Below are 20497 nucleotides of genomic sequence, written 5' to 3' on the forward strand. Positions count from 1 at the left end.
ACCACTTCCACACTGATAGACCAGTTCTTACTGACTAAGGTTAGGCACATAGCCCATATTTTGACAGTAAAACTAAATTTTTGGCACAGACCAGATTTTATAATTAGTTGATATATTTATTTACTATGTTGACACTACATGCCATAGTCAGTGGCAATAGTATTTTCAGTTAAATGTTTGCTATGATCTGAATTAATATTTTGATCAGAAATGTTCCAACTATTGTGTTTTTTTATTTAAATCTTAAGTATTATGAGAAATGTTTTAGTAGCAGCAGCAGTAGTAGTAGTAGTAGTAGTAGTAGTAGTAGTAGTAATACTTTAAATGTCAGGAAATTTCAAGACTGCACATACTACTGCATAGTGGAAGAATTGTACTGGTATCATTAACATATTACACAGATCTAGACATTTTCAAATTTTCGGACAATGTGAGGAGTTCAGCAACTGCTTAATTGTTTATGTTTACATTTCTAGTACCTACATAGAAGTGATATGATACTAACAAACTCCTTACACAAAAGTAAATTAGCCATTTGGATTGCGGGAAACCTAAATCAGGACAGACGGAAGCAGGTTTGAACTATTGTACACCCACATGCAAGTCCAGTGTGCTAAACACTGCATCACCTCACTCAGTGTAAGCTCTTAAGAGAAAATGGAAAATGTTTCAGCACATTTTAACACCACCTCAACACAGGAAATTTAGTCGTATTAAATGCATTGAATATGGACAAACATGTAACTAGGTCCAAGTACTTTAGTATCCAGTAGTCTTCTAATTTTTTCATGGTGTTTGCATTCTTTAACCAAACTGTTCATGAAAATATAAGAGCCCTTAACCCTCAGCATCAGGTTAATTCATAACACTTTTTCCTATGAAATTTCAAAAGTACTAACCAATATGTGTGAAAAAATATTTAAAGCAGATTTATCAGTAACCAAACTATTTTATCAGTTAACTGTGTATTATTCTTTAGACTTTTTTGTTACACAAAATTTGCTGCAGACTAATACTAAACTGAAAATATTCCACATCAAATCATATAGGCTGTAAAAAATATTTTTTTTTTAATTTTACAAATGAAGTAAGTCTTTCACTAATTTTTTTCAGAATGATCAAATTAAACTACTGAAGTTTGACAATTTCAATACAAATTTTATCCACCGTAACTTGGCATTTTTAGATAACTGTGGCTTTGCAGTTTATCTTAGTATCGTTTCTAACGAGTTGGAAGCCTGAACTATTATCAAAAGAGTAGGCTTTTTCATACTACAGGTCAAAATGAATTGCTCTAAAATACTGACCATGTTCTGCAAACGATCTAGTTCTGTAGAATAATCAGGCTTGTCCTCCCTGAAAAAATATTAAAGCAATCAGTTTCATAGTATGGTAACCAACATTTGATAAATTCCTGAAGTCTTTCTCAAAAGCATTATACAACTACTATATTTTATAAACACAGCTGGACATTATGAATTTTGAAGAATTTTAAATGCTAAAACTGAATTATCTTTAACCATTTCTTTTTTGCTATGTCAAATTTGAATTAGACATCATGAAAGCATACTGGAGGTCAAGTAAATTTCCTTACCTGTAATAATGATATAGTGGATTTTGAGAATAATGAGCTTTTTTAACCTGAGGGCAGTAGTTTACTTTCCCACGAGTCTGATTGACAATATTGTTGTGGACACTAACAATTGATAACATAAGCTTAACAAAAATCTTAAATGGTCTTTCAGACCGCAATGGGCAGTTGTTAAAAATGTATGGTGTGAACCTGACTAGCAAGAGTAGTTTTACCATTAGAGGTTTTAGACTAACAAATAGTGAGAATCTGGAAACCTTCAGCAGACATTTGCAGCAGTTGAAATGGGACACAGTGTATCAGGCTAAAGATGTATATGACAAATTTAAAATATTCCTTAATGAATGTTACCATTTTTGAAGCAGTATTTCCCAAGAGAATTTCAAAAACACCCAGATTAGTGATTACAGGCAACAATGACTCACTAAGGAAATCAAAAATCCTGTGAAAGAGAATGCTTTGTGTCTCAATCAGAATTTCTAACAAACCACATGATAGGGAGCAAGACAAGTTTTACAATAGCATCCTAGAAAGTGTCATTAAAAAAGTGAAGAGCATTTTTATCAGACCAAATTAACAATTCAAATAATTAAATAATTATTTGGAAGGTGGTCAAAAGGGAGACAAAGTTGCTGAATATACAGACAGTAGGGAAGTGTTTCATAATGAAAGCATGGTTGATGATATAGTTGCCAATATCTTCAATAACCATTTTTCAACAGTAGCGTATCTGACTAAAGGGTCTATAGTTGAAGCCTTGAGTCTTCTACAATAAGTTCGGGGGGGGGGGGGGGGGGGGGGGGGAGCCCCCCTTTTGTAGCTGTTTCTTTAAAGTGGTGGGAGGACTGGAGGTATGTGGGGACATGGCGTAGTAATTCTATTGTGGATTAGGTTAAGGGTTGTTGTCTGTCTGAAGGCCTTCGTGAGGTTTTCAGCATACTGGGGAAGGGGTTCTCACAGCAGATGTCGTCCACAGGTGGGAGATGACTGCAAATACATAGGCACGAAGGATAGAAGTGTCTAGTGTTAACACATTTGTTTTATTTAAAAAGCTTTAAGTGTTTTCGAATAAATTCAGCAGCTTTACTTTCCAGCACACTCTTAGAAGCTTTAATTTCATGCAATAGCTTTAATAAAGTTTGTGAATGAATATGGTAAGTGGATAAAGAACTAATCAGATGAAGCTCACTGTATGAATTCACATTAAACTACGCAATGAGTTACGTTTCAAGAAGATAATTACCCTTCATTGTTTATTCGCTCTGTAAGGTCTCTTGTAAGGTGTTTCACCTTTTTCAGTAGTGCTCTTCTCACAATATCTTCATCTTTTGAATATGATGTTAATGATGCAGCTGCTCTTTGCCAGACACCAATCTCATGCCGTAAATCTAAGACAGCATTTATGCAATTAATTCTGAAGCAGAAGCTTATTTCTGTATTACATAATATGTAGGAAATAATAAGTTAAATATTCACATCAGCATATATGGTAGCTTTGATTTATGTTACAGACCATCTAATATGAAATATGAATACTAGTTTTAATACTAAATGCTAGAACTGAATGATTCACTGTTTTTTTACATGCCTGTCTGTATCTGTACAGGCAAGGTTTTTGTTGCCAGTGAAGGTCTGAACATACAAAATGTGTTTATTTTGCTAATTTTATATTTTGATGGATTTGTATTCATTTACTAATCTCTCAATTAAGTATTATTATTTGATAGATTTCAACAGACTTTGAAATTGCTAAAATTGGCAATTGCTTCCTTATTTAAATATGAGTCTTACATTACTCTAAAGAATTTGGGTAACTGCTTTTATTGCAACATTTTGTATAAGTGAAACCATTATTAAATATACTGTATTGCTAGGCAACATGCCATGTAACACTACAAATTTGTTTAAGAACTCAATATATTTTCAGTGAAAATTTTTAAATCCATAGAATTCCTTTGATAAATCGCTTTTTGGCCAATTTGTGGCATGAGAAGTTTGAACATTTACTTTAACATGTTAAATTGATACAGTTAATATGGAACCAATGACAAAGTTGGCTGAAAGCTCAATGTGCAAGAACCTTTTCATTGTATCTGTTTGCAACTCAACATGTCAGTTTTTACAGTCAGTAGCAATATCTCCTTTTCCCAATATTGTTGACGTTCACTTACGTATTCACTAACCACAAGGACACATGGTTATAATGCTTATGAACCACAACACAGATGGAAAATAAGCATACAGTAACTGATAAAAGTGTGTTGCCTATAGAAATGGTGATATGGAATAATGGCTCTGAGCACTATGGGACTCAACTGCTGAGGTCATTAGTCCCCTAGAACTTAGAACTAGTTAAACCTAACTAACCTAAGGACATCACAAACATCCATGCCCGAGGCAGGATTCGAACCTGTGACCGTAGCGGCCTTGCGGTTCCAGACTGCAGCGCCTTTAACCGCACGGCCACTTCGGCCGGCGGTGATATGGAATACAAAAATCAACAAGTGCACTCTTAGAATAATTAAGTCTAATGATTGGATTCCTATACATTGATGCAAGAGCCAGCAAGATAGTTAAAAAATAGTTAATTCCATTAAGTCTAAACAGGGAAGCTTAGTCTTTCATAAAATAATTGTAGACCACATTCAGGTCCAATTATATATAATTTTTCCATTTAATAAATGAACTCTTGTTTTCATATGCTGTCTGGAAAGTTAAAACTGTTTAGATTCAATATTTTTGATATAGTTAACAATAAGAATTTTTTCTACCTCAAAATAATTATGCTATCATATGATTCCTGTATAAATTTCCATTTAATTTTAACTCTGGAGCCCCACACAGAATTTGAGTTTGCCAATTTCCCATTTGCCATTAAATACAGTGCATTTACAAGAAACTGAAATGCCATACATTGTGTTGTCTCTGTTTAAACAAAGTTGTGAAAACAGATATTCAGAGAGCCAATGCTTAACTGTGTGGAATGATCACTATATTATGAGGGCTATTTTGCAAGATATGAGTTTTTGAAGATACCCATGTTAAATTCCTTATGTTTTCTATGCTTTTCAGATAAAAACTAATTAGTAAACACAAAGAAAAGTTTCACACAATGTGTTAAGTCTCTTATAATTTATTTTCTTTAAGATAAATGTAGAAAGGTTGTAGCTATGATTAATTGAAATTTTAAAAACCATATTTAAGGAAAATTCAATTTGGAGAAAAGTACTTACCCTGAACCTCTTGTGGTTCATTGTAACGCAGATCCTCTATATTTCTGAAGAATATGAAGCGCAGTAGGATGTAGAGTGATGACATGACAAATACTAATCCAACTCCCATATGCAGTATGAAAGACCCAAAATTGACACCCTGTAAATAAATGCTACTTTATTTTTTTACAAGAATGAACGAAAACTTAAGTTACAAATGAGTTAGTATAAAAGTGTACAACTTCACAGTGACAAAGTAGTAGGTACTTGGCAATATTTAGTCAATATTTTTAAGATTATAAAATCTCTTCATGTACATCTGGTGTTTTTCTTTGTGGTAGCCATAGTGCTGGTGTTGCTGCTCTCTAATGCACAAAGTTTCAGAAAATGTGTGACAAGTCAGATACTGGGAAAAATCTACACTATTTACAGAGATATTTTTAGATTACACCCAAAGTGTACAGCCAGAGCTGCTCTGAGGCTAAGGCAAGAGTGACTCCTGACAAGGGCACAGGCACAAAGGAGGAGGGAGGGTGGGGGGCAGACGGGGGCCACACAAAAAAAGTGTAAGACATAACCAGCAACAGTTCACGGCATTTCCTTCAGCCCAGTACCATAAATGCATGCTGTTGCCAGTGTCATTTCACCCAATTGGCATCAAAGAAGTGACTAAGTGAACAGTTATCACATGGATTGTGTTGATTATACAGCTAGCTCGTTCTCAACAATGAAGCTTTTGTAGGATATCAAAGGTTGGCAAATGGGTGCTTCGGCAAATATCCTAATTGACTGTTGGCTTCCCAATTTCTGCCATTTAAGGACAGGAATGAAACCGAGATTGCTTCAAATTATTTTATCAAATAATGTGTTAGATGGGAACAGGTCTCTCCGACACTTTGAACTAAGTTTCCGGTCACCAATATGTTAAATGAGAACACACACATTAAAATAGCTTTGAGGATATTTATGAAAATTCTAGGGACTGCAGCATCTTAATCATTTTTAATTTGTTGGCACTTTACTACTTAGGGTCAAGTACACATGAACCAGACTATAATTCAGCTAAATTTTCAATAGAATACAACAGCTGCTAAATTTGACTTTAGTGGCATAACCAATAAGTTTGGCTCACTTAAATGAAGGATATGAAAAAATTTTACCAAAATCACTGGGGAAGGTTATTTTCTCACCATTTCATTATAGCTTTTCATTTATTTACAGTCAATTTCTGCACTATTTATAATTTATGAGGAAAAATAAAACTATTATTATACATCATAGGAAAATCAGTGTACAGTAGCCAACAATTTTAAGATATTTTGTTTTGCCTTCACCACTTTAGAAATTTACACAATCTATTTTATTTAAAATTATGTATTTAATTAGTTTTCTACAACATTTGTCTTTTGTGGTGGTCTTTAGTCCAAAGACTGGTTCGATGCAGCCCTCTATGCTTGTCTGTCCTGTAAAAGCCTCATCTCTGTTAGTACTGCTATCGACATATTTGTACCATCTTTCTGTATTAATGAGTCTTCCTCTGCAGTTTTTACTCAAACACCTGCTTCTATTTTCAGACATAATGACTTGACTCAAGGAATTAGTTACTAGCTGAGCCCTTCTTTTAATATAGTTTCACCATTTCAATTTATAAGCTATTTCCTCTAGTCATATAATCTTCAGCATTCTTCTGTATGAAGATATCCCAAAAGCTGTGTAGTCTGAATTGACTTTCATCCATGTTTCACTTCTGTACAAGACTACACTACAGACAAATAATGTCAGAAAAAAATGTTCAGTAGACTTCCTAATCCACAGAATTTTATAATACAATATTTTCCACTCTTTCAGAAAATTTACATTGCTATTACTAGTCTGCACTTTACATATTGTATTTCAGTCAATGTATTTTGTGTGCCCAGATAATAGAATTACTACTAGTGTGTCATTTGTAATTTATTTCCCTTAGCATCATCAATTTACTTTGTCTACATTCCATTTCCCTCATTTTATTTTTATTAATGTTCATCTTATGACTTCTTTGCAATACACTATCCTGTCCATTTAACCACTCTTTGAAGTCATTAGCTGTGACAGAATTACAATGTCATTAGTAAACCACAAAGTTTCTATGTCGTCTTCCTGAAATTTAATTCCTTTCAAAGTTTCTTAGTTTCTTTCACAGCTTTCTCAGTATACAACTTCAGTATAAGGGATGAGCTACATCCCTGTCTCATTCCCTGCTCAACTACCGTTGCCTTTTCATTTCCTTAGACTCATAATAGCGATGTCATTTCTCGAAGTTGTATTTCATATTATCTGTTTCTAATATCGTGTTATAATTTCATGTATTGACTCGTTCCATGACCATGGAGACTTCTCCTTAATTTGGTCCCACAGAACAATAAATAAATAAATAAAATAACTATTAAATACCTATATTTCAACCCTGCTATATATAAAATCTTTAACAGTATAGTCCTTTCCACATTAGTTTTTTCTAAATCTAAAAATGCTGTAGATGTAGGTTTGCCTTTCTTCAACCTATAGTCTAGGATAAATGGTATTGACACCACTATCTTGGTTATTTTTCTCCAGAACCCACACTGTTTCCCAAGGTCAGCCTCTACCAGTTTTTCCATTCTTCTGTAATTTATTCCTGTTAACATTTTTTGCAACAACCTTTTATGATATGTTAGTACTTACACCAGTCAGCACCTGCCACCTTTGGAACTGGAATTATTACATTCTTCCAGAAGAATTAGTGTATTTTGCCTGTGTTATCTTCAGAACAAGTAGAATAATTTGGTCATGGATGACTCTCTGAAGAATTGCAATAATTCTGAGAGAATATCCTCTACTTCACATGCTTTATGTCTACTTTAGTCTTTCAGCACACAGTCTAATTATTCTTGCATTTTGCCTTGCATCTCATCCTTCCTTACGTACACTTCCTCTTCTCTACAGCCTTTTTTTGTCCTCTGCCCCTTCCTGCTTTATCTTTTGCACTTAGTCATTTTTTGGATGTTTTTCTTTGTGACAACTTTACTGCATTTTTATATTTTCTCGTTTTGTCAAATTCACTGTCTCCTTTGTTAGCCAAAGCTTTCTATTATGTCTTATTTTTACCTATGTTATCCTCTGCAGCCTTCACTACATCTTAGACCCACCAATTTATCTTCTGCTTTATTCTTTCCCCAGTTTCAGTCAAATTCTGCCTAATGCTATGTCAATAAGCTCTGGTTCCTTCAGTTTATCCAGGTCCCATCACAATTTCCTACAATTTTTGCAATTTTGTTTAGTTTTGTCTGCAGCTCAAAACCAAAAATCAGAATTCACATTTTTCCCTAAAATGTCACAGTTCAAAACCTGGTTTCAAAATCTGTCTTAAGTTATGTCTAAAGCCTGCTAGTGTCCCCATGTTTCTTCCATGTACAGTGTTCTTACACGAGTCTTAAACCAAATATTGCCAGTGATTCAATTGCTTTGTGCAGAATTCTGCTGGTCACCTTCCTCATTTCTTTCCACAGTACATTTGCACCCACTATTTCTTTCCCTTCATTTTCCTGTCATGAAATTCCAACACCCATCAATTCATATTTTTCCTTAACTATCAGAATAATTTCTTTTTCTCATCATACATTTTTCTAATCCCTAAATCTTTAGAACTTCTGGGCATATAAATTTTTACTACTGTCATGGCGCTCTGCTTTGTGTATCATGGCTACAATCATTCAGTAATCAGTGGTGTATCTGAGCTTTTGGGGGTGCACCTGCAAACAAACATTGGGTGTCTTACTAATTTGCATTTGAAGAACAAATATGGGAACAGATATACACACACCACAAACTGACAAATTGATCCACTCCTTGTAATGTAACATGTAGCCTCAATTTATGTAAATGAAGGCATTGCTTAAAGTAAACATTTTTCCATTTCTCTTATGTTAAGCACCCAAAAAATGACCACATTCAAGTTAAGAAAGTGACATGTTCATGCACACTTGCTAAAGCACTTCATTTTGACTGGCCTCTAATTTCCAAAAACCATTTTGAATAGTTTGAAATTAGAAAATGACTTTTCTGCCACACCAGCAGAAGTAACTGGCATAGACAAGTACAGCTGAAGAGCTGTGTATACATCAGAGATACTACTTGCAAGTAAAGTAGTTTCAACAAACATTGAGAGATCTTTAACTGAGAACATTTCCTTTCTTTCCAAATTCTTTCAACATGAGTTTGTTTAGCTAGTAAGTTCATGCTAAAGAGAGAGTTAAATGTCATTATTTCTAACCAACTTTCTTTGCTCTGTTCTGAATTTTTCAATTTCTAGAATAGCAATGGGATATAAGCTATAAAAATAATCATTAACATTTTGAAGGCTCATAAAACATTATGTTTAACTATTGATATTTTATTCAACAAAAGTATGAGAAACTGACTTGAAAAGACAAGGCTATCCACAATTTTATGATCTGCAGAAAGCATATCAAATTTATTCACTGTATGGGTATGTTTTGAGGTCAACTAAGTATCAGTGCTCTAAACTGTCACTAGTACTTTCACATTTCTTACTACAGCTTCCAAGTTGTTTAGGGTGGTGATTTTTTCTTGCAGTTTGGAAATAGGTTAATATTTCTCAGTGTTTAAGTACAACAGGCAGGACAATGTTTAAAATTTTGATATTTATCAAATTAGAAGCTGCTTCTGTTTTCTTTTTTATTCTTTAAAATGATACTGGATGGACACTGCAAAATGTGTACAAAATTTTGTTTGGTAATAAATCTGGTAGACCATCTAGTGGAACACAGTTGTGTCAGTCTTAACTAAAATTGTTATAACTGACAAATGTGTTATGTTGCACAACACTAAAGATTACAAATACATTGTATTTTCTCATAAGACTGTTTCAGTTACATTACATTCATGACAATCATTTAGTCAAATTCTGTTTAACAGAAACTTAACATTTGGGACACTTCCTTTAAGTCTTGACTGCAGATCTGATTATTTGCCTCTCAGATGGAGCACCATCATATCCTTGACCTCTGCTTTTATGCAGTTTTATGTTCATCTCTATGTCTTCTTTCTTTTTCAAAACTTGCAACACCATGGCCCCTTAATAGAATAAAACTATTGCTTTACTGCAAACTACTTTCTATATGATTTGCTTAAATCTGAATGCAAATATTTTACAACATAGTTTGTTCTTTCCTGATATGTCATGGGTTGTGTCTAATTTTGAAGAACAGCTGCTGTTTAATTTCACTGATCCACAGCAAGAATCATTTAACAATTTTATCATATTTTGAAATTGTGGGCTTAGGTATTTTGTTTTAGCTTTTCATTTGAAAAACTCCAGAAGGCATACCTGGAGAGGAAGTTGTTATATTTAAGAAGTTGTCAGACTTTCTGTTTCAGATTCACAATTGTGACAAACATATTTCATGGGCAGCACATATGACATACTACACTAATAGTAGGGAAATAGCATAGTCAAAATACTGAAGTTTCACGATTTCTTTTAGTACAATTACAACAGGTAAACTATCTTATTAGCATCTCTAAGGAAATGGCCTGCAGGCTTGTATGGACTACTATTTATGATTTTTAGTGTATTTTCTTCATTCAGTCTACCTTTGAATAGTTCTCTGCATTTGCTGACTGTCTTAAGTTAGAAAGAGCAATTCACTGGTGGAAATTCATCAATTACTGGTGGTCCATTTTAAATTGTGCATCACCTGAATTTACACCCAATTCATTTTTACAGCTTGTGTCATGTCCACTATGTACTTGCCAACTAACAATTTTTCAATATAAGGCCACAATTTTTTTTGGCAAATATGCTTATTTCAAAAACCTTTATATGTGGTGAAATTGTTCAATTTTTCCTACTGGCAAACGGAGCATTATTTGTGTATGTTCTTGTTACACTTTGTGTCAGAATTATTAATCTGAATATACAAAGTATCAACACATACATCCAGTACTCTAACATTGGGTTAAATGGAGATGGAAAAGTAAAAATATCTAGGTTTACACTACCCAATTAAGAAGCATCTGGATAACACTATCTGTAATTGACCACTACATGTCAAAGGGTTGTACTGGCAAGTATAAAAGGAGGCAGGGAGTATTTCATTCTCAATAGAAAAGCAGTGTCACCAGAATGGGTCAGATGATCTTGCCTTGTGACTTAACAGACTGGTCATTAGATGTCACCTATGATATCCACAAGAGTAATTTCAAGCCCTCTGAAGCTGCCCAAGTTTATTTTATTTTGAGATTATGACATGGTAAAATGAAGGAACAATCACAGCTAAACCAAGACCAGGCACGCATCATACTGACAGGGACTATCTGGTATTGCAAAGTATGGTTGAAAAAATTGCCAGAAATGTGAAGGAATCACTTTTACTTCTGAAGTATTACCAGCAGTCCAGTTAGTACAATAATTGCATAGGGAGTTAAATAGAATGACTTTCACAGTGGCTGACCAGCTCAATACAAGTCATGTATTTCTGGAATCAAGATGAAGCAACACCACTAAACAGTTTTAGACAGGATGGGAGTGATTTAGAGTCATGTAGAATGTCATAAGTCATTTGTTTAAGACTTCATTACTATTTCCAGCTTTGTTTCTTTGTAACTGACAATTTGAAGAATTTGTTTTTCATATGTAATTTAATGACTACTTACTAGTATCCCTATTTAAGGGTTTTTTGAGGGTTGCTCAGAAAGTAATGCACCACATTTTTTCCTCAGCCAAAAACAATGCTACAAATGCGAAATGTTATGTATGTGTTATTTGAAGTCTGAGTGAGCATGCCAAGTTTCCATTACTGCTAACAATAGCATACCTGCAGGACAGTTTCAATATGGCGTCTTTAGACAATTTACATTACATTCAAAGTGCCACCATTTGATTTTTCACTGTAGAGAAAGAAACTGTGGGAAATATTCTCAAATGCTTGTGCAAATTCTATGGAGCATCTGCTGTCAGCAGAAGCACAATTAGTCACTGGGCATGGAAGCCGAGGTCATAAGAAGGTGATTTGGCAGAGCTCCACAGATCTGCAGACCATCCATGGCTGTCACACTTTACTTAGCCCCTCTGATTTCCACTTGTTTGGGCCATTAAAGAATGCGATTCATGTAACACGTTTTGAGGATGATTAGGTGGTGATACAAAGAACGAAACACTGGCTCCATCACCAGGACAAGGGTTGGTATAAATAGGTCATATACACTTTCTTGCACTGGAGGAAGGCCATAGTTTGTGATGGAGATTAGGTGTAAAAATAGGGTGTGTAGATAAAACACCATTCTTTCGTGTGTTTAATTCTCATTATGTTCAGCAAAGAATTATTGAAGAAAAGACATGGTTCATCACTTTCTTGACAGCCCTCATACATCAACTTCTTATAACTTTTATATCACTGTATATAATAAAATGGATGAGCAATAAATGAAATTACAAGCTCCTCTTAGGGTACAGGATGTTATAATTACATTTAATGTTCAATACTTTACTTAGTAATTCATTGTAGACAATATATTCAATGAAAATTTTAAGATAAAGTTATTTCAGATTCTCTAATTACTACTCACTGCATTCTGTATGTCTGAATTCGATGCTATTATTACATTTGGTGGATCACCCACAGGGGTTAAGGCAGCCCCTACATTGGAATACATGATAAGTGCCATTAATATTGGCACAGGATTTATCTGCATTACTTCACACAACCTGGAAAGAGGAAGAAGACATTCCAGTAGAGCTAGATAGTTAAACTAAATCTTTTATTCCAACTGATTTAAGTATGGAGGCTCTATTGAAGACTCAGTTTCCAAGTATGTTAAAGTTATGTTTCTTTGTAATTCTTTTGAGAATGTTTTGTTATTTTGTTGGAGTTAAATTATAAAATAATCTTTCTCACCCATTTAATTTTTAAATTTTCCAAATTTAAGACTATTCTATATTAATTTTTGAAAAAATTAGCCCTTGTCTCCCCACTGTACACAAATTACTTTTACAAGAAGCCATTGAGTGTGTCTTTAGTTTCACTACTGAGCTTAACACAAATTAAATAAAAATTTTGTTGTTTTAAGTCTTATCAGCAACATATACTTTTAATATGATTTTCACTCTTTAATGTTACAAATGCTACATTGGCAGAATTAACTCTTTGACTAAACAAAATTTTTTATATAGAGATACTGTTTCAAGAAGTCTAATGTTCTATTTGCTTAAGATGATATTCACTAGTTACATTCTGTTCCTTGGTGGCATAAGATCTCATTTAAGAAAATGACTTACTGTACCGAGAAGTTCAAAAATATTTTAAGATAATCTGTGTACCTGATTGTTACTGGAGTCATAAGCATCATTGTTGTGACATTATCCAGAAATGAAGACAGTGTAGCTGTGAAGATACAAAGTACATTGACAAGTGGCCATACTTTACCATTTGTCACCTGTGAATAAAAGAATTTCAAAGATATTTAAAGTAGAAGTTCCCTCAATTCTGTGAACTATAAAATGAGCTCATTTATGTAAAATCTATGCACACTAACCTTAAATGCAAAGACTGCAAGATAGTCAAAAACACCAGTTTCAGCAAAAATAGCAACCAAAACCATCATTGAAAATAGCAGCAGCAGTGTTTCAACATTAAGCCATGAGACAAGCTCTGCCATGGAAGGTCTCTGAAAAAGAAATTGTGCTAGAAATTATGAAATTGTAAATGAATGAAAGTTTATTAACAATTTCTGTAAAAAAAATTAAGTACACTGTTTCACTACAAATGTTTATCTGTTAGCAAAAAATTGCTCTGGACAGTTAGTACTTCATTTTTGGTGTTACATCCATTGAACAGGATATGCTTTACAATCAGATTTTGTGCTTTTGTTCTCATGCATTGCAACTGGGACCATTCATGTTAAAATATTCAACTGAAGATTTATCAGACTTAAGAGACTTGGCACATATTCTGATTAATGCAATCCCTGTCCCCAGTAATAGATTAATAAATCTTTTTATAACCAATGTAAAGTTATTACCAAGAAAAATTTAGTTTTTTTTTAAAGCAACATTTATTTTAGTTACAAATAAAGTCTACATAATTATTTTCATGAAATGTGGTTCCTTTACATTACCAATACTACTACTGTTGACAACATACCTCATCAAAGTAGGCAAGAATTGCAACAGACATTGTTGAGGCCAGTATGGCAGCTAATGTACGATGAACAACCTGTAAACAAATTTACTCGCATTGACTATGGCGCAATACTGCAGACATTACATTGCATACGTATTACTGAGGAAGTACTTCAGAAGACACTGAATAAAATGCTATAAAAATTATATTACAATTAGTTTATTTAATAACAATTTGAAGGAAAATTTATCATTTAACATAATTTCATTAATTGTTTAAACCTCTTAACACTATGGCAATGTACAATTTTTATCTTTGGTTACACTAGTTATAATAATTATATTTTGGGACCTTTTGCAAATAATATCCCATTGGTTTGCTTTGATCCATTACATTAGTACAACATTGGATATTGGTCCATCAAAATTAGGACAACTGAACATGTGCACATTGAAGTCTGCATGGTAATTTAGGATCCAAATTTGTACACATTTCTGTCCATCCATCCTACAGCTTCAAAATATTGTGTAAATTAGCACAAAGCTGTGGAAAGCCAATTGTAACAAACTTCCTGGCAGATTAAAACTGTGTGTCGGACCGAGACTAACTCTGCACCTTTGCCTTACGTGGGCAAGCTGTGAGGACGGGGCGCGAGTCGTGCTTGGTTAGCTCAGTTGGTAGAACACTTGCCCATGAAAGGCAAAGGTCCCGAGTTCGAGTCTCGGTCCAGCACACAGTTTTAATCTGCCAGGAAGTTTCATATCAGCGCACACTCTGCCGCAGATTTAAAATCTCATTCTCAAATTTAACTGGCTTGCAGTGCCTCTCAATAACAGGTAGAAGAGTTCTTTCATGCAAAATGAAAATTAGCCCAAAGAGACTCAATTTTTAATGAAGAAACTTACATGGGTAAGAGTTTTAAAGTTATGTGGAATTACATCTCCCACTACTATAAAGCCACTATGCTTAATGGTAGTAAGTGACTGATTATAACTTTAATATACTTTTATGACTGCTATTCTGAATCAACTTATATTCTGATATCACACTAAGTTTCTTTGTGCATTTCCTTTTTTAGTTTGGAGTGCTTGCTGATAATCATTTGTGAATGTGTTTGTAGGTGTTTTTTCTGAGTTTTTAAGGAATACTTTGTTTAATAACACTATGTAAAGTGCAGCAGGGGAAATGAGGGATGGTTCACAGAAAGCCTTTTCTTATTTTTGAACAATTGGAACACAAAAGTCTGCTTATGTCCATTTCTCATACTTTAGTGATTAATTTATGTACAAGGGGGAAAATCTGCAAGGCATAAATAGTTCAGTTTAAGAACAAATGTTACTGTATATAAATTCTAACAAAATAATGTCTTAAGTAAATTTTTACACACTTATGAAATGCATTTTATGAAGTTTATTGTATCTGAAGAACACTCATAAAAAGTAATGGTTTGACATTTCTGGGTACTTTTTACAGAAAAAAGTGCTACATACCTCAAACACAATTAATATGTAGAGACCAAGGAGTACCAGAGCTGCCAAAATGATTCCACCATGTGTATCTATTGGAGTTAAATTATAACCAATAGCAACAGGCACACTAGCATCAAGATTTGTCCGTAACTGTAGACGAAGTACACTGTGACTGTCACTGCTATCAAAGAAAAATGGAACACACTGAATTTGTCAACAATACAACCCCAATTGTTAGCACTGAATGCAATATTTGTACTTACTATTTGCTGACATCTATCTGTAAAACTTTCTCAACTGTAACTTCTGGAACAAGTTCTATTAATTCTTTGCTTGAGACAAGGGGCACTTTCCATTCAGCAGATACATTCTGTAAAGTATATCACTATTTCAAATTACATTTACATTTTGCTTTTATTTCATTAGAAATAATGGTACTTGTTTTTATGTATTAAATATGAATATGTATATTATGCATTTATTCTAGTTTGATGCTAATAACTAGGCTCCATTTATTACAATCCAGCACAATTTTTCTGTAAAGTTTCATGAGCAGTATCATATTTTAGATAAACAGAGGGCTTTTGTAGTGACATTGCTTTCATGCAATGAACAATATACAGTTACCTTGCAGTGTATATTTAATGTTCATTTTGTACTAAGGTAACATTCCACAGTTTATTATGTAGGCTTTTACTAACCCTACAATATTTGAATAGTATAAAAGTCATTGGCTGCAAAGGTAATACCTGACCATTTTTTCACACATTCACCACCACCACCACCACCACCACCACCACCACCACCACCACCACCACCACCACCACCACCACCACCACCTTAGAGTACAGGAAACCTACTGTAATCCAGGAACAACTCTTCACTACACATTTGTCCAACTGATTCCTATACTTATACATTTTATCGAAATGTTTCAGAGCAGGATTTAAAAGAATTATATTCTTTTGACAATTACAATGACTTTAAATTTAAATATCTCTAGTGAAGCAGAATTTTTTCCCTCAAATCTTGCATATTACCCTTTACCATGCATTATCTTACCGAACACTACCTTCTACATCAAACCCCGGTTACAAATGAAAAGTTCTGTAGCATGTAAATGGTTATCCTGGCAATTACAAACTTAATTTCAGTAGGCTAATTCAGTGCATTACTTTAATTTTAATGTCTTAAAACATATTTATATTATCTTTATTATAAATTCTATGTCATTCACCAGCCACAGCTGGACAGGTAACACTACATTTACACTAATATAACTACAATAAAATTATTTATAGTACCTGCTTTGACATCACAGTTTAAATTTCAATATTTTATTCAAAGTTAATAACTATATTCCAATATACTTTACAATAGTGAGACCATCAGAATAGTAGCAAAATGGAGTTGCAGCTGAGGTAAACATATCAAAGTAATATTCTTGTATACAGTAAAGAGGAGGTTCTTTCAGTATACACAAAACTTTAGTTCTGAAGTGTTCAACTTGTATTTACTATTTCCTTAAGTAAAGGATTAAATAATTTTAGGTCCATTACTGGGAAGTGGTTCTGTGTCTTGACATCATCTGTCTGTACTGTCTACAGTGATTGCTGCTGCTTAATTTCATTTCTTGTTCTGTATGTCCCATGACCTGTGTGTGAACAAAGCAGTTGAAAATATATTGCCTGAAAACAGAGCTTGTAATCTGGAGAAAATTGGTTTGCAATGGTCAGTTTTTTTGCCCAAGGTTGGTCAGTCAGTGTGCTCCCTGCCGCCGTTGGATAAGCAGCTGCAGCAGCAAGTCGTATACTCCTAGCTCACTCATTTGTTACATAGTTTAATTCTTAATTTCTTTGCGTGTTTTTGGTACTTGCATTGTTTAATTCATAAATTTCAGGCGTATTATAGTATCTGAGAGTTGTAGCATCGCGTTTTAGTACCTGAATAGTGTAAATTCGCGTAGTCGTCTGTCATCTGTTTTCGTTTTGAACGGCCAGTGTCGGTTGGTCACAGTCAGTGTGCTCCCTGCCGCCGTTGGATAAGCAGCTGCAGCAGCAAGTCGTATACTCCTAGCTCTACCACATAAATTTCGGGCGTATTATAGTATTTGAGAGTTGTAGCATCACGTTTTAGTACTCGAATAGTGTTAAATCGCGTAGTCTCCTTCCGCCGCCGAGCAGTGTGTCAGCAGTGCACAAGTGGCAGCATTACTGCATTTACTAGGCAATCTTGTATTTTAATAACCGCTTCAATTTTGTCGTTTTGTTTGAGCTCTCTGTAGATTAGTTCAGACGTTCTTTGCACAAGTTTTTAGCATGGATAGGGACTGCAACTGCTGTGTTCGGATGCAGGCTGAGTTGGCATCCCTTCGCTCCCAGCTTCAGGCAGTGTTGGCTTCGGTCACACAGCTTGAGGCTGTTGCCAATGGGCATCACTGTGGGGGTCCGGATGGGGGTTTGTCGGGGACGGCCAGCTCGTCCCACGCATCCCCCGATCGGACTACGACTGTGGTTGCCCGGGATACTGCCCGCATTGAGGCTGATCCCTCACCTGTGGTAGAGTGGGAGGTCGTCTCAAGGTGTGGCAGGGGGCGAAAGACATTCCGGAGGGCTGAACGGAAGGCCTCTCCAGTTTGTCTGACGAACCGGTTTCAGGCTCTGTCTCAGGCTGATACTGATCTTCAGCCTGACATGGCTGCTTGTCCTGTTCCAGAGGTTGCCCCTCAGTCTGCAAGATCCGGGCAGTCGCAGAGGGTGGGCTTACTGGTAGTTGGGAGCTCCAACGTGAGGCGCGTAATGGGGCCCCTTAGGGATATGGCAGCAAGGGAGGGGAAGAAAACCAAAGTGCACTCCGTGTGCATACCGGGGGGAGTCATTCCAGATGTGGAAAGGGTCCTTCCGGATGCCATGAAGGGTACAGGGTGCACCCATCTGCAGGTGGTCGCTCATGTCGGCACCAATGATGTGTGTCGCTATGGATCGGAGGAAATCCTCTCTGGCTTCCGGCGGCTATCTGATTTGGTGAAGACTGCCAGTCTCGCTAGCGGGATGAAAGCAGAGCTCACCATCTGCAGCATCGTCGACAGGACTGACTGCGGACCTTTGGTACAGAGCCGAGTGGAGGGTCTGAATCAGAGGCTGAGACGGTTCTGCGACAATGTGGGCTGCAGATTCCTCGACTTGCGCCATAGGGTGGTGGGGTTTCGGGTTCCGCTGGATAGGTCAGGAGTCCACTACACGCAACAAGCGGCTACACGGGTAGCAGGGGTTGTGTGGCGTGGGCTGGGCGGTTTTTTAGGTTAGATGGCCTCGGGCAAGTGCAGAAAGGGCAACAGCCTCAACGGGTGCGGGGTAAAGTCAGGACATGCGGGGACCAAGCAGCAATCGGTATTGTAATTGTAAACTGTCGAAGCTGCGTTGGTAAAGTACCGGAACTTCAAGCGCTGATAGAAAGCACCGAAGCTGAAATCGTTATAGGTACAGAAAGCTGGCTGAAGCCAGAGATAAATTCTGCCGAAATTTTTACAAAGGCACAGACGGTGTTTAGAAAGGATAGATTGCATGCAACCGGTGGTGGAGTGTTCGTCGCTGTTAGTAGTAGTTTATCCTGTAGTGAAGTAGAAGTGGATAGTTCCTGTGAATTATTATGGGTGGAGGTTACACTCAACAACCGAGCTAGGTTAATAATTGGCTCCTTTTACTGACCCCCCGACTCAGCAGCATTAGTGGCAGAACAACTGAGAGAAAATTTGGAATACATTTCACATAAATTTTCTCAGCATGTTATGGTCTTAGGTGGAGATTTCAATTTACCAGATATAGACTGGGACACTCAGATGTTTAGGACGGGTGGTAGGGACAGAGCATCGAGTGACATTATACTGAGTGCACTATCCGAAAATTACCTCGAGCAATTAAACAGAGAACCGACTCGTGCAGATAACATCTTGGACCTACTGATAACAAACAGACCCGAACTTTTCGACTCTGTAAGAGCAGAACAGGGAATCAGTGATCATAAGGCCGTTGCAGCATCCCTGAATATGGAAGTTAATAGGAATATAAAAAAAGGGAGGAAGGTTTATCTGTTTAGCAAGAGTAATAGAAGGCAGATTTCAGGCTACCTAACAGATCAAAACGAAAATTTCTGTTCAGACACTGACAATGTTGAGTTTATGGAAAAAGTTAAAGGCAATCGTAAAATGCGTTTTAGACAGGTACGTGCCGAGCAAAACTGTGAGGGACGGGAAAAACCCACTGTGGTACAACAACAAAGTTAGGAAACTACTGCGAAAGCAAAGAGAGCTTCACTCCAAGTTTAAACGCAGCCAAAACCTCTCAGACAAACAGAAGCTAAATGATGTCAAAGTTAGCGTAAGGAGGGCTATGCGTGAAGCGTTCAGTGAATTCGAAAGTAAAATACTAGGTACCGACTTGACAGAAAATCCTAGGAAGTTCTGGTCTTACGTTAAATCAGTAAGTGGCTCGAAACATCATGTCCAGACACTCCGGGATGATGATGGCATTGAAACAGAGGATGACAAGCGTAAAGCTGAAATACTAAACACCTTTTTCCAAAGCTGTTTCACAGAGGAAGACCGCACTGCAGTTCCTTCTCTAAATCCTCGCACCAACGAAAAAATGGCTGACATTGAAATAAGTGTCCAAGGAATAGAAAAGCAACTGGAATCACTCAACAGAGGAAAGTCCACTGGACCTGACGGGATACCAATTCGATTCTACACAGAGTACGCGAAAGAACTTGCCCCCCTTCTAACAGCCGTGTACCGCAAGTCTCTAGAGGAACGGAAGGTTCCAAATGATTGGAAAAGAGCACAGGTAGTCCCAGTCTTCAAGAAGGGTCGTCGAGCAGATGCGCAAAACTATAGACCTATCTCTCTGACGTCGATCTGTTGTAGAATTTTAGAACATGTCTTTTGCTCGAGTATCATGTCGTTTTTGGAAACTCAGAATCTACTATGTAGGAATCAACATGGATTCCGGAAACAGCGATCGTGTGAAACCCAACTCGCTTTATTTGTTCATGAGACCCAGAAAATAT

The 20497-nt window shown here is 36.0% G+C and overlaps 1 protein-coding gene across 1 annotated transcript in view; it reads right to left on the bottom strand.

Moving 5' to 3' along the window:
• Positions 1-20497, bottom strand: part of LOC126183777 (P protein) — a 61321-nt gene that overhangs the window by 7931 nt on the left and 32893 nt on the right. The window contains exons 5-13 of the mRNA XM_049926014.1: positions 15697-15803; positions 15455-15614; positions 13986-14057; positions 13378-13509; positions 13163-13278; positions 12412-12550; positions 4825-4963; positions 2835-2979; positions 1308-1356 (exon numbers count right to left, since the gene is read on the bottom strand). Coding sequence (XP_049781971.1) covers positions 1308-1356; positions 2835-2979; positions 4825-4963; positions 12412-12550; positions 13163-13278; positions 13378-13509; positions 13986-14057; positions 15455-15614; positions 15697-15803 — 1059 coding nt within the window. The remainder of the gene's footprint in view (positions 1-1307; positions 1357-2834; positions 2980-4824; positions 4964-12411; positions 12551-13162; positions 13279-13377; positions 13510-13985; positions 14058-15454; positions 15615-15696; positions 15804-20497) is intronic.

This window comes from Schistocerca cancellata, chromosome 4 (genome assembly GCF_023864275.1).
Source record: "Schistocerca cancellata isolate TAMUIC-IGC-003103 chromosome 4, iqSchCanc2.1, whole genome shotgun sequence".
NCBI lineage: Eukaryota > Metazoa > Arthropoda > Insecta > Orthoptera > Acrididae > Schistocerca > Schistocerca cancellata.